This window comes from Gorilla gorilla, chromosome 19, assembly GCF_029281585.2.
Source record: "Gorilla gorilla gorilla isolate KB3781 chromosome 19, NHGRI_mGorGor1-v2.1_pri, whole genome shotgun sequence".
NCBI lineage: Eukaryota > Metazoa > Chordata > Mammalia > Primates > Hominidae > Gorilla > Gorilla gorilla.
The window spans coordinates 36,503,144-36,519,215 of record NC_073243.2 but is presented as its reverse complement, the minus strand read 5'-3'; the positions used below and the strand labels follow the sequence as shown (position 1 = coordinate 36,519,215).

General features: G+C 37.2%; 1 protein-coding gene across 10 annotated transcripts in view; it reads right to left on the bottom strand.

The window, feature by feature from the left end:
• Window positions 1-16,072, bottom strand: part of ANKRD31 (ankyrin repeat domain 31) — a 184,938-nt gene that overhangs the window by 110,909 nt on the left and 57,957 nt on the right. For all 10 annotated transcript variants that reach the window (XM_055367816.2, XM_055367815.2, XM_055367812.2 and 7 more), the window contains one exon: window positions 103-245. In XM_055367816.2, coding sequence (XP_055223791.2) covers window positions 103-245 — 143 coding nt within the window. The remainder of the gene's footprint in view (window positions 1-102; window positions 246-16,072) is intronic.

Here is a 16,072-nt window from a genome sequence, read left to right as displayed (position 1 = left end):
ATTAAACTAAAATTTCTGTATGTTTTTCTATTGTGTGGTCCCAGAGATATTTAATATTTGCAAAATATAGTATTTGTTCTGCAAATAAAAGCATCACAGTACCTTATAATGTCCATTCATCACTGCATCATGTAAGGGAGTAATCTGGTATATTCCTTTGATATTTACATCTGCTCCACCTTTTAATAGTTCACTTGCTGTCCGATAAAATCCTCCTACACTAGCTTCATGAAGTGCTGTCCAACCTATCATACAAAAAGATATGGCATTTGCTTATATTTGGCATCTTAATAATGTTTTGTGCTTGCCCTTAAAAAACAACTTTGATTCTAAGTTGTTTCTTCAAAAATATTTTGATTACATGAGTCAAGATAGTATCACCTGAAAGCACACTGTATTATTTGGTAGGTTCAATAAACCTGAAGGACAAATCAAACTCCTACCCCTCAACTCTGCTGTGCAAAAATGTGAAAAGAAACAAAATATTTGAAAGTAATCCTGACCTCTCCAAATAAATAGGCTGTGCAGGAGTCATTATCAACTCAAAGTGAATGCTGGTTGCAGGCTGCTTTTCTGCAGAGATGAGGGGAGAAAAGTTTTATTTCTAGTTCAAGGTACTTCCATTAAAGTATCCAGCTGGCTGGACTACGTATCACTCAGTTCAAAAGGATATATTCATTTTTTCTCCTTCTTTACAAAAAGCTATTTATAGTAGTTTAACAAACCACAAACTGCTCCAAGAAAACCAGTCATACAGGCAAATATTCTTTTTCTTTGTTGGCCAAGGACAATGGTATAAGTTACAGATATTTATTAAATTCCAATAAATCATATGACAGATGTAAGAAAACTTTAAAGTTGCACGTCAAAAGAGAATTTCACTAGCTCTTCTCAGAACACTCATCATAAAACAGGGATTACGAATCTCAGCTTATGTTTCTTAGTTTTTATGAGTATCACAGAATGTTTACCAGCATCCCTGGCCTCAACCTACCAGATGATAGTAGAAACTCCTATCCTAGTTCTAACAACTAAACATGTTTCCAGAAACTGCCAAAAGTCCCCTGGGGAGGGTGTGGGAGCAAAAGCACTCCAGTTGAGAACCACTGCCTCAGGGAAGAAGTTTCTCCTATAGTATTAATTACTAAGTTTTGAGGAAGAAATGAAGGGACCCCAAAATGGTAAATATATAGTTAATAAGGTTTTTTCCCTATAAATTTCCTTAAAATGAATATGGCTTGTTTAAAGCAAAAGTTATAACATTTATAATGTCTGTAGATATGATATAAATGATAGCTATAGCACAACGGATATGGGGGAATAAATGGACTATATGTATTCAATGTCCTCATATTTCATATGAAGTATTATAATATTAATTCAAAGATAACTGTGAAACATTAGAGGTGTACACTTAATCCCTAGAGTAACTATGAAAAAATACTGCAAAGACAAAGAAAGAAACAAAAAACAGATTAAGCACATAGAAAACAATTAGTAAAATGGCAGACCTAAATCCAACCATTTATGTTAAATGTAAATTGACTAATCACGCTAATTTTCAATTAAAAGGTAAGACTGTCAGAATGAATAAAAAAAGCAAAACTGTCTGCTGTTTACAAGAAACATAGTTTATTTTTGTTCCAACTTTTCTTTTAGGTTAAGGTTGTACATGTGCAGATTTTTTAAATGGGTAAATTGTGTGTCACTGAGGTTTGGTGTACAAATGATCCCATCACCCAAGTAGTGTGCATAGTACCCAACAGATAGTTTTTCAACCCATGCCCCACTCCCTTCCTCCTCCCATAAGTAGTCCCCAGTGTCTACTGTTCCCATCTTAAGAAACATGCTTTAAATATAAAGACACAGATAGGTTGAAAATAAAAGGATAGAAAAAGATACAGTAAAAGGATAGAAAAACATATCGTAAATAAGCAGTAAACATAAGAAGACTAGATGTCTATATTAATATTATATATAGTAGAGTTCAAGATAAAGTATATTACCAAGCAATAAACACAGACATTTCATGGTGATGAAAGGGTTAATTTATCACAAGACATGACAATCATAACTTTATGTATCTAATAACAGAGCTTCAAAATATAAGGAGCAAAAACTGCCAGAATCAAAGAAAGAAACAGACAATTCCACAATCACATTTATGAGGATTTTAACATCTCTCTAAAAAAAAATAGATCAACGAGACATAAAATCAATAAAGATATAGAAGAGCTGAACAACATTATCAACACCTTTACCTAGCTGAAATTTATAAAACATTACATCCAACTAAAGAATAAACATTCAAGTGCACCTAGGATATTCAACAAAGGAGATAATGTATTATGCAATAATCAATTCTCAATAAATGTAAAAAGGTCAAAATCATGTAAAATGTATCCTTTATGTTCTTTTTAGTCAAATTAGAAATCAATAACAGAAAGGTATCTAGAGAATCCCCAAACATTTTAAAATTAAACAACTTCTAATATAATCACTGGATCAAAGAAGAAAGCATATGAGAAATTAAAAATATTTCAAACTGAATTACAATGAAAATAAAACATATAAAAATCTGTGAGATGCAACTACTAAAGTAGTTCTTAGAGGTAAATTAAAGCTTTAAATGCTTATATTAGGCAAAAAGGTGCAAAATCAGTGACCTCATTTTCTACCTTATTAAAGCTAAAAGAACAAAGAAAACCAAAATAGTAGAAGGCAGAAAAAGAACAGAAATCAATAAAGTATAAAACAAATAACAAAGACAACTAAAAAAGCCATAAATCGATTCTTGAAAAAAATCAATAAAATTGAATAATACAACTAAAAAAAAACCACAACCTACCAAAACAGACATAAGATGGAACAGAAAATCTGAATAGCCTATACCTATTAATGAATTTATTATCAAAACTCTCCCACAAATAAAACTATAGGCCCATATGGTTTCACTCCTAATTCTGTCAAACATTTAAGAAAGAAAAAAAAAAAACTTAAATGTTAGACAAATTCATTCAGAAAATAGAAGAGCTGAGAAGACTTCTTAACTTATGAGGCTGACATAACCCTGATACCAAAATTAAAGGCATTATAAAAATATTATACACTGATAATTATAAATCTATAAAGATAGATTTTTTAAAATTCTTAACAAAATATTAGCAAACCTTGATTAAAAGGATCCAGAAAAAAGCATTATCCCCCTCAAAAAAATCACAGACAAAAGAATTATCTCTCCCCCAAAATTATAGGCCAATGTTACTCATGAACATACATGCAAAAACCCTTATTATAGCAAATCGAATCCAGCCATATATAAAAAGAATGATACATCATGACCAGATACAGTTTATTCTAAGAATGTAAGATTGGTTTAATATTTGGAAATCAATAAAGCTAATTCACCATAGTGGTGAAATAAGAGAGAAAAATTATATGGTCATATCAATAGATGTATGAAAAGTACATGAGAAAAGCTAGCATAAACTCGATTAAAAAAAAAAACTCTGCAAATTAAGAATAGGCTCCTTGATAGAGACACAAAAAAAACTTAAAAAAATCAATGAATCCAGGAGCTGGTTTTTTGAAAAGATGAACAAAATTGATACACCTCTAGCAAGACCGATAAAGAAGAAAAGAGAGACGAATCAAATAGATGCAATAAAAAATGATAAAGGGGATATCACCACCGATCCCACAGAAATACAAACTACCATCAGAGAATACTATAAACACCTCTATGCAAATCAACCAGAAAATCTAGAAGAAATGGATAAATTCCTCGACACATACACCCTCCCAAGACTAAATCAGGAAGAAGTTGAATCTCTGAATAGACGAATAACAAGCTCTGAAACTGAGCAATAATTAATAGCCTACCAACCAAAAAAGGTCCACAACCAGACAGATTCACAGCCGAATTCTACCAGAGGTACAAAGAGGAGCTGGTACCATTCCTTCTGAAACTATTCCAATCAACAGAAAAAAAGGGAATCTTCCCTAACTCATTTTATGAGGCCAGCATCATCCTGATACCAAAGCCTGGCAGAGACACAACAAAAAAAGAGAATTTTAGACCAATATCCCTGATGAACATTGATGCAAAAATCCTCAATAAAATACTGGCAAACCGAATCCAGCAGCACATCAAAAAGCTTATCCACCATGATTAAGTCGGCTTCATCCCTGGGATGCAAAGCTGGTTCAACATATGCAAATCAATAAATGTAATCCATCACATAAACAGAACCAATGACAAAAACCCCATGATTATTTCAATAGATGCAGAAAAGGCCTTCAAAAAAATTCAACAGCCCTTCATGCTAAAAACTCTCAATAAACTAGGTATTGATGGGACGTATCTCAAAATAATAAGAGCGATTTGTGACAAACCCACAGCCAATATCATACTGAATGGGCAAAAACTGGAAGCATTCCCTTTGTAAACCAGCACATGATAAGGATACCCTCTCTCAACTCCTATTCAACATAGTGTTGGAAATCCTGGCCAGGGCAATCAGGCAAGAGAAAGAAATAAAGAGGATTCAATTAGGAAAAGAGGAGGTCAAATTGTCCCTGTTGCAGATGACATCACTGTATATTTAGAAAACCCCATCATCTCAGCCCCAAATCTCCTTAAGCTGATAAGCAACTTCAGCAAAGTCTCAGGATACAAAATCAATGTGCAAAAATCAAAAAGCATTCCTATACACCAATAACAGACAAACAGAGAGCCAAGTCACGAGTGAACTCCCATTCACAATTGCTACAAAGAGAATAAAATACCTAGGAATCCAACTTACAAGGGATGTGAAGGACCTCTTCAAGGAGAACTATAAATCACTGCTCAATGAAATAAGAGGAGACAAACAAATGGAAGAACATTCCATGCTCATGGATACAACGAATCAATATGATGAAAATGGCCATACTGCCCAAGGTAATTTATAGATTGAATGCCATCCCCACCAAGCTACCAATGACTCTTCACAGAATTGGAAAAAACTACTTTAAAGTTCATATGGAACCAAAAAATAGCCTGCATAGCCAAGACAATCCTAAGCAAAAAAAACAAAGCTGGAGGCATCATGCTACCTGACTTCAAACTATACTACAAGGTTACAGTAATCAAAACAGCATGGTACTGGTACCAAAACAGATATATAGACCCACAGAACAGAATAGACACCTCAGAAATAACAGCACACATCTACCACCATCTGATCTGTGACAAACCTGACAAAAACAAGAAATGGGGAAATGATTCCCTATTTAGTAAATGGTGCTGGGAAAACTGGCTAGCCATGTATAGAAAGCTGAAACTGGATCCCTTCCTTACACCTTATACAAAAATTAATTCAAGATGGACTAAAGACTTAAATGTTAGACCTAAAACCATAAAAACCCTAGAGGAAAACCTAGGCAATACCATTCAGGACATAGGCATTGGCAAAACTTCATGATGACAACACCAAAAGCAATGGCAACAAAAGCCAAAATAGACAAATGGATCTAATTAAACTGAAGAGCTTCTGCACAGGAAAAGAAACTACCATCAGAGTGAACAGTGAACAGGCAACCTACAGAATGGGAGAACATTTTTGCACTCTACCCATCTGACAAAAGGGTAATATCCAGAGTCTACAAGGAACTTAAACAAATTTACAAGAAAAAACAACCCCAACAAAAAGTGGGTGAAGAATATGAACAGACACTTCTCAAAAGAAGATATTTATGCAGCCAACAGACACATGAAAAAATGCTCATCATCACTGGTCATCAGAGAAATACAAATCAAAACCACAAAGAGATACCATCTCATGCCAGTTAGAATGCGATCATTAAAAAGCCAGGAAACAACAGATGCTGGAGAGGATGTGGAGAAATAGGAACGCTTTTACACTGTTGGTGGGAGTGTAAATTAGTTCAACCATTTTGCAAGACAGCGTGGTGATTCCTCAAGGACCTGGAACTAGAAATACCATTTGATGCAGCCATCCCACTACTGGGTATATACCCAAAGGATTGTAAATCATGCTACTATAAAGACACATGCACATGTATGTTTATTGCGGCACTATTCACAATAGCAAAGACTTGGAACTAACCCAAATGCCCATCAATGATAGATTGGATTAAGAAAATGTGGCACATATACACCATGGAATACTATGCAGCCATAAAAAAGGATGAGTTCATGTCCTTTGCAGGGACTTGAATGAAGCTGGAAACCATCTTTCTGAGCAAACTATCACAAGGACAGAAAACCAAACACCGCATGTTCTCACTAATAGGTCGGAATTGAACAATGAGAACACTTGAACACGGGGCAGGGAACATCACACACTGAGGCCTGTCGGGTTGGGCGGTTGCCTGGGGGAGGGATAGCATTAGGAGAAATACCTAACGTAAATGACAAGTTAAAGGGTGCAGCACACCAACATGGCACATGTATACCTATGTAACAAACCTGCATGTTGTGCACATGTACCCTAGAGCTTAAAGTATATTAAAAAAAGAATAGACTCCTCAATCTGATAAAGAGCATCTATAAAAACCTATAGTTAAAATCATGTTTAATCATGAAATATGCTGAAATATTGAAAGAGGCAAAACTAATATAGAGTGAAAAATATCAGAACAGTAGTGGCATCTTGAGAGTGAGGAATGACTGAGAGAGGCATGAGGGAACTTTCTGGGATAGTGTATCTGTCAACATTCATCAAATGGCACATTTAAGATTTGTAGTTCACTATATGAAAATGTTACCTCAGAAAACACACACACACACACACACACACACACACACACACTCACACACACCCCTGAACTCTAATAATATTCACGCTGGGGTGTTTAGTGATAAAACACACTGTTGGTTGGGGTGGAGCCAAGATGGCCGAACAGGAACAGCTCCAGTCTACAGCTCCCAGCGTGAGCGATGCAGAAGACGGGTGATTTCTGCATTTCCAACTGCGGTATCAGGTTCATCTCACTGTGGAGTGCCGGATAGTGGGTGCAGGACAGTGGGTGCAGTGCACCGTGTGTGAGCTGAAGCAGGGTGAGGCATCGCCTCACCTGGGAAGCGCAAGGGGTCAGGGAATTCCCTTTCCTAGTCAAAGAAAAGGGTGACAGACGGCACCTGGAAAATTGGGTCACTCCCACCCTAATGCTGCGCTTTTCCAACGGGCTTAACAAACAGCACACCAGGAGATTATACCCCGCACATGGCTCGGAGGGTTCTACGCCCACAGAGCCTCATTCATTGCTAGCACAGCAGTTTGAGATCAAACTGCAAGGTGGCAGCGAGGCTGGGGGAGGGGCGCCTGCCATTGCTCAGGCTTGAGTAGGTAAACAAAGCAGCCAGGAAGCTCGAACTGGGTGGAGCCCACCACAGCTCAAGGACGCCTGCCTGCCTCTGTAGGCTCTATCTCTGGGGGCAGGGCACAGACAAACAAAAGACAGCCATAACCCCTGCAGACTTAAATGTCCCTGTCTGACAGCTTTGAAGAGAGTAGTAGTTCTCCCAGCACGAAGCTTGAGATCTGAGAAAGGGCAGACTGCCTCGTCAAGTGGGTCCCTGACCCCCGAGTAGCCTAACTGGGAGGCACCCACCAGTAGAGGCGGACTGACACCTCACATGGCCGGGTACTCCTCTGAGACAAAACTTCCAGAGGAACAATCAGGCAGCAGCATTTGCGGTTCACCAATATCCACTGTTCTGCAGCCACTGCTGCTGATACCCAGACAAACAGGGTCTGGAGTGGACTTCCAGTAAACTCCAACAGACCTGCAGCTGAGGGTCCTGACTGTTAGAAGGAAAACTAACAAAAAGAAAGGACATCCACACCAAAAACCCGTCTGTATGTCACCATCATCAAAGACAAAAGGTAGATAAAACCACAAAGATGGGGAAAAAACAGAGCAGAAAAACCGGAAACTCTAAAAATCAGAGTGCCTCTCCTCCTCCAAAGGAACGCAGCTCCTCACCAGCAACAGAACAAAGCTGGATGGAGAATGACTTTGACGAGTTGAAAGAGGAAGGCTTCAGAAGATCAAACTACTCCGAGCTAAAGGAGGAAGTGCGAACCAATGGAAAAGAAGTTAAAAACTATGAAAAAAAAATTAGACGAATGGATAACTAGAATAACCAATGCAGAGAAGTCCTTAAAGGACCTGATGGAGCTGAAAACCACGGCATGAGAACTACGTGACAAATGCACAAGCCTCAGTAACTGATGCGATCAATTGGAAGAAAGGGTATCAGCGATGGAAGACGAAATGAATGAAATGAAGTGTGAAGAAAAGTTTAGAGAAAAAAGAATAAAGAGAAATGAACAAAGCCTCCAAGAAATATGGGACTATGTGAAAAGACCAAATCTACATCTAATTGCTGTACCTGAAAGTGACGGGGAGAATGGAACCAAGTTGGAAAACACTCTGCAGGATATTATCCAGGAGAATTTCCCCAATCGAGCAAGGCGGGCCAACGTTCAAATTCAGGAAATACAGAGAACGCCACAAAGATACTCCTCGAGAAGAGCAACTCCAAGACACATCATTGTCAGATTCACCAAAGTTGAAATGAAGGAAAAAATGTTAAGGGCAGCCACAGAGAAAGGTCGAGTTACCAACAAAGGGAAGCCCATCAGACTAACAGCTGATCTCTCGGCAGAAACTCTACAAGCCAGAAGAGAGTGGGGGCCAATATTCAACATTCGTAAAGAAAAGAATTTTCAACCCAGAATTTCATATCCAGCCAAACTAAGCTTCATAAGTGAAGGAGAAATAAAATACTTTACAGACAAGCAAATGCTGAGAGATTTTGTCACCACCAGGCCTGCCTTACAAGAGCTCCTGAAGGAAGCACTAAACATGGAAAGGAACAACCGGTACCAGCCACTACAAAAACATGCCAAATTGTAAAGACCGTCGATGCTAGGAAGAAACTGCATCAACTAACGAGCAAAATAACCAGCTAACATCATAATAACATGATCAAATCCACACATAACGATATTAACCTTAAATGTAAATGGGCTAAATGCTCCAATTAAAAGGCGCAGACTGGCAAATTGGATAAAGAGTCAAGACCCATCAGTGTGCTGTATTCAGGAAACCCATCTCACGTGCAGAGACACACATAGGCTCAAAATAAAGGGATGGAGGAAGATCTACCAAGCAAATGGAAAACAAAAAAAGGCAGGGGTTGCAATCTGAGTCTCAGATAAAACAGATTTTAAACCAACAAAGATCAAAAGAGACAAAGAAGGCCATTACATAATGGTAAAGGGATCAATTCAACAAGAAGAACTAACTATCCTAAATATATATGCACCCAATACAGGAGCACCCAGATTCATAAAGCAATTCCTTAGTGACCTACAAAGAGACTTAGACTCCCACACAATAATAATGGGAGACTTTAACACCCCACTGTCAACATTAGACAGATCAACGAGACAGAAAGTTAAAAAGGATATCCAGGAATTGAACTCAGCTCTGCACCAAGCAGACCCAATAGACATCTACAGAACTCTCCACCCCAAATCATCAGAATATACATTCTTTTCAGCACCACACCACACCTATTCCAAAATTGACCACATAGTTGGAAGTAAAGCACTCCTCAGCAAATATAAAAGAACGGAAATTATAACAAACTGTCTCTCAGACCACAGTGCAATCAAACTAGAACTCAGGATTAAGAAACTCACTCAAAACCACTCAACTACATGGAAACTGAACAACCTGCTCCTGAATGACTACTGGGTAAATAATGAAATGAAGGCAGAAATAAAGATGTTCTTTGAAACCAATGAGAACAAAGACACAACATACCAGAATCTCCGGAACACATTCAAAGCAGTGTGTAGAGGGAAATTTATAGCACTAAATGCCCACAAGAGAAAGCAGGAAAGATCTAAAATTGACACACTAACTTCACAATTAAAAGAACTAGAGAAGCAAGAGCAAACACATTCAAAAGCTAGCAGAAGGCAAGAAATAACTAAAATCAGAGCAGAACTGAAGGAAATAGAGACACAAAAAATGCTTCAAAAATTAATGAATCCAGGAGCTGGTTTTTTGAAAAGATCAACAAAATTGATAGACCTCTGGCAAGACTAATAAAGAAGAAAAGGGAGAAGAATCAAATAGACGCATTAAAAAATGACAAAGGGTATATCACCACCGATCCCACAGAAATACAAACTACCATCAGAGAATACTATAAACACCTCTATGCAAATAAACTAGAAAATCTAGAAGAAATGGATAAATTCCTCGACACATACACCCTCCCAAGACTAAACCAGGAAGAAGTTGAATCTCTGAATAGACCAATAACAGGCTCTGAAATTGAGGCAATAATTAATAGCTTACCAACCAAAAAAAGTCCAGGACCAGATGGATTCACAACCGAATTCTACCAGAGGTACAAGGAGGAGCTGGTACCATTCCTTCTGAAACTATTCCAACCAATAGAAAAAGAGGGAATCCTCCCTAACTCATTTGATGAGGCCAGCATCATCCTGATACCAAAGCCTGGCAGAGACACAACAAAAAAAGAGAATTTCAGACCAATATCCCTGATGAGCATTGATGCAAAAATCCTCAATAAAATACTGGCAAACCGAATCCAGCAGCACATCAAAAAGCTTATCCACTATGATTAAGTGGGTTTCATCCCTGGGATGCAAGGCTGGCTCAACATATGAAAATCAATAAACGTAATCCATCATATAAACACCACCAAAGACAAAAACCACGATTATCTCAATAGATGCAGAAAAGGCCTTTGACAAAATTCAACAACCTTCATGTTAAAAACTCTCAATAAATTAGGTATTGATGGGACATATCTCAAAATTATAAGAGCTATCTATGACAAACCCACAGCCAATATCATACTGAATGGACAAAAACTAGAAGCATTCCTCTTGAAAATGGGCACAAGACAGGGATGCCCTCTCTCACCGCTCCTATTCAACATAGTGTTGGAAGTTCTGGCCAGGGCAATCAGGCAGGAGAAGGAAATAAAGGGCATTCAATTAGGAAAAGAAGAAGTCAAATTGTCCCTGTTTGCAGGTGACATGATTGTATATCTAGAAAACCCCATTGTCTCAGCCCAAAATCTCCTTAAGCTGATAAGCAACTTCAGCAAAGTCTCAGGATACAAAATCAATGGGCAAAAAGCACAAGCAATCTTATACACCAACAACAGACAAACAGAGAGCCAAATCATGAGTGAACTCCCATTCACAATTGCTTCAAAGAGAATAAAATACCTAGAAATCCAACTTACAAGGGATGTGAAGGAGCTCTTCAAGGAGAACTACAAACCTCTGCTCAATGAAATGAAAGAGGATACAAACACATGGAAGAACATTCCATGCTCATGGGTAGGAAGAATCAATATCGTGAAAATGGCCATACTGCCCAAGGTCATTTACAGATTCAATGCCATCCCCATCAAGCTACCAATGACTTTCTTCACAGAATTGGAAAAAAATACTTGAAAGTTCATATGGAACCAAAAAAGAGCCCGCATCGCCAAGTCAATCCTAAGCCAAAAGAACAAAGCTGGAGGCATCACGCTACCTGAGTTCAAAGTATACTACAAGGCTCCAGTAACCAAAACAGCAAGTTACTGGTACCAAAACAGAGATATAGACCAATGGAACAGAACAGAGCCGTCAGAAATAATGCCGCATATCTACAACTATCTGATCTTTGACAAACCTGACACAAATAAGCAATGGGGAAAGGATTCCCTACTTAATAAATGGTGCTGGGAAAACTGGCTAGCCATATGTAGAAAGCTGAAACTGGATCCCTTCCTTACACCTATACAAAAATTAATTCAAGATGGATTAAAGATTTAAATGTTAGACCTAAAACCATAAAAACCCTAGAAGAAAACCTAGGCAATACCATTCAGGACATAGGCATGGGCCAGGACTTCATGTCTAAAACACCAAAAGCAATGGCAACAGAAGCCAAAATTGACAAATGGGATTTGATTAAACTAAAGAGCTTCTGCACAATAAAAAAACCACCATCAGAGTGAACAGGCAACCTACAAAATGGGAGAAAATTTTTGCAACCTACTCATCTGACAAAGGGGTAATATCCAGAATCTACAATGAACTCAAACAAATTTACAAGAAAAAAACAAACAACCCCATCAAAAAGTGGGCAAAGGATATGAACAGACACTTCTCAAAAGAAGACATTTATGCAGCCAAAAAACACATGAAAAAATGCTCATCATCACTGGCCATCAGAGAAATACAAATCAAAATCACAATGCGATGCCATCTCACACCAGTTAGAATGGTGATCATTAAAAAGTCAGGAAACAACAGGTGCTGGAGAGGATGTGGAGAAATAGGAACACTTTTACACTGTTGGTGGGACTGTAAACTAGTTCAACCATTGTGGAAGTCGGTGTGGCAATTCCTCAGGGATCTAGAACTAGAAATACCATTTGACCCAGCCATCCCATTACTGGGTATATACCCAAAGGATTATAAATCATGCTGCTATAAAGACACATGCACACGTATGTTTATTGCGGCACTATTCACAATAGCAAAGACTTGGAACCAACCTAAATGTCCAACAACAATAGACTGGATTAAGAAAATGTGGCACATATACACCATGGAATACTATGCAGCCATAAAAATGATGAGTTCATGTCCTTTGTAGGGACATGGATGAATCTGGAAACCATCATTCTCACCAAACTATCGCAAGGACAAAAAAACCGAACACCGCATGTTCTCACTCATAGGTGGGAATTGAACAATGAGAACACATGGACACAGGAAGGGGAACATCACATACCGGGGACTGTTGTGGGGTCGGGGGAGTGGGGAGGGGGGAGGGATAGCATTAGGAGATATACCTAATGTTAAATGATGAGTTAATGGGTGCAGCACACCAACGTGGCACAGGTATACATATGTAACAAACCTGCACATTGTGCACATGTACCCTAAAACTTAAAGTATAATAGTAATGATAAAAAAAAAGAAGCCACATGTTGAACATGGTAGACTCAAACAAAATAAAAAATAAAAAATAAAAAAAAATAAAACACACTGTTTTCTATAATTTCTTTGAAATGCACCAAAATAAAGATGGATTGATGGATGGACAGAGAGATTTCAAGATGGATAGGTATCTGATAAAATAAATATGTAGAATCTAGATAGTAGGTATATGGATAAATAAATAGGTCATGTGAACTTTTTGAATATTTTAAAACTACCTATTTTTAAAATGTATATACAAAAATGATTTCCCCCAAATATTGTTTCTTATAGAAGGTATGAATTCCTTACTGTTTAGGTTCTGGAACCTGTGAAAATTTGCTTACCAATATGTACATTGGTTAACTTGATTATCTATCACAGGTCCCAGTTAGATGGGATGAAAAATTAAGTATCAGAAACTCAAAAGTCATTAACTTTGGAATGCAGATGATGATTTTCCTTCTAGAAAACTTCCTTTCCTTGTCTAGATTTTGCTCAAACTACAATAAAAATTAGTTTCCTAAAGAAGACGAAAATGGGCCAGGAGAGGTGGCTTATGCCTATAATCCCAGCACTTTGGGAGGCCGAGAAAGGCAAATCACCTGAAGTCAGGAATTCAGGACCAGCCTGGCCAACATGGTAAAACCCCATCTCTACTAAAAATACAAAAATTAGCCAGGCATGGTGGCAAGCGCCTGTAATCCCAGCTATTCGGGAGGCTGAGGCAGGAGAATCTCTTGAACCTGGGAGGGGGAGGTTTCAGTGAGCTGAGATAGCGCCATTGCACTCCAGCCTGGGTGACAAGAGTGAGAGTCCAACTCAAAAAAAAAAAAAAAAAAAAAGACTAAAATGTCTACTATAGAAATGAGAAAATAACCACAACCAAATATTACTTTTCTCCTTGAGCCCTGAATGCCTGAAAGATAAGGTAAATATAAAAGTAAACATATGGCTTCCAAGGAAAAGCCAGTATCCTATTTTAAAGTTACTGAAGAAAATTCCCAAAGAAAACAAGATACAAGTGTGAGTGATCCAAAGTCAATGATGGGGCAGGGGGAGGAGGTGCTTAAAAATGAATCCACAATACCCCTGATGAACACAGGGGCAAAATCTTCAACAAAATACCAGCAAACTGAATGCAACAGTACACTAAAAAGATTATTCACTATGACCAATTGGGATTCATCCCAGGGATACAAGAGTGATTTAACATGCACAAACCAATAAATGTGATATATCACATTAACAGAAAGAAAGACAAAAACCATATGATCATTTCAAAAGATGCAGAAAAAGCATTTGATAGAATTCAACATCCCTTCATGATAAAAATTCTCAACAAATTAGGTACCGTAGGTATGTACGCCAACACAATAAATCCCATATATGGGCTTTATTTTTACCCATAGCTAACTTCATATGAAACAGGGAAAAGTTGAAAGTTTTTCCTTTAAGATCTGGAAAAAGACAAGAATGTCCACTTTCACCACTTCTAGTTAGTATTATACTGGAAATCCTAGTGAGAGAAATTAGGCAAAAGAAAAAAATAAAAGGTGTCCAAATGGGAAAGGAGGAAGTCAAATTGTCCCTGGTTGTGGATGATATGGTCTTATATATAGAAAGCCCTAAAGACTTCATTAAAAAACTGTAAGAACTAATAAAGTCAATAAGCTTTTAGGATACAAAATCAACACACAGAAAGCAGTGTTTCTATATGCTAAATAGTGAACTATACAGAACAATAATTCAAGAAAACAAACCTACTTATTATAGCTACCAAAAAATAAAATACCTAGGAATAAATTTAAGATGAAGGTGAAAGATCTCTACACTGAAAACTACAAAACATTGATGAAACAGATTGAAGAGGACACATATAAATATAAGTGTATCCCATGTTCATGGACTGGAATAATTAATTCTGTCACAATAATCTACAGATTCAATATGATCTATAGATTCAATGCAATCTCTATCAAAATACCAATGACATTCATCACAGGAATAAAAAAAAAATCCCTAAAATTCATGTAGAACCACAAAAGACCCCCAAACAGCCAAAGCAACCTTGAGCAAAAAATTTTTAAAAAACAAAGCTAGAGGCATATTACCTTACTTAGCTCTATTAATGAAAAGAGCATCATATTGACATAAAAAAAAAACAGACACACAGACCAATATAACAGAATACAAAGCCCAGACATAAATCCATGCATCTACAGCCAACTGCTTTTCAACAAAGGTGCCAAAAATACACACTGGGGAAAAAACAGTCTCTTCAATAAATGGTGCTGGAAAAAATGGATATCCACATGCAGAAGAATAAAACTGGATCCTTATTTTCAACACATACAAAATTCAACTCAAAGTGGACTAAAAACTTAAATGTAAATACTGAAACTGAAACTACTAGAAGAAAACATAGGAAAGATGCTTCATGACACTAGGCAATACTTTTTTAGATAAGACCTTAAAAGCACAGGCAACAAAATTAAAAAACAGACAAATGAGATTACATCAAACTAAAAACCTTCTGCACAGCACAGAAAACAATCAACAGTCAAGAGACAACTTACAGAATGGGAGAAAATATTTGCAAACCATGCATCTGACAAGGGGTTAATATGCAGAATATATAAGAAACTCAAACAACTCAATAGCCAAATAATAATAATAATAATAATAATTCCATTTAAAAATGAGCAAAAGACCAACAGGTATACAAAAAAAGTGCTCAACATCACTGACTACCAGGGAAAAGCAAATCAAAACCGCAATAATGTATCACCTCATTCCACTCAGAATGGCTATTATTAAAAAGACAAAAGATAAGTGTTGATGAGGATGTGGAGAAAAGAGAACCTTTCCGCTTTTGGTGGGAATGTAAATTAGTACAGCCATAATGAAAAACAATATGGAGATTCCTCAAAAAATTAAAAATAGAACTACCATAACCAGCAATCCTACTACTTGGTATATATCCAAAGGAAATGAAATCAGTATGTCAAAGATATATCTAAATTCCC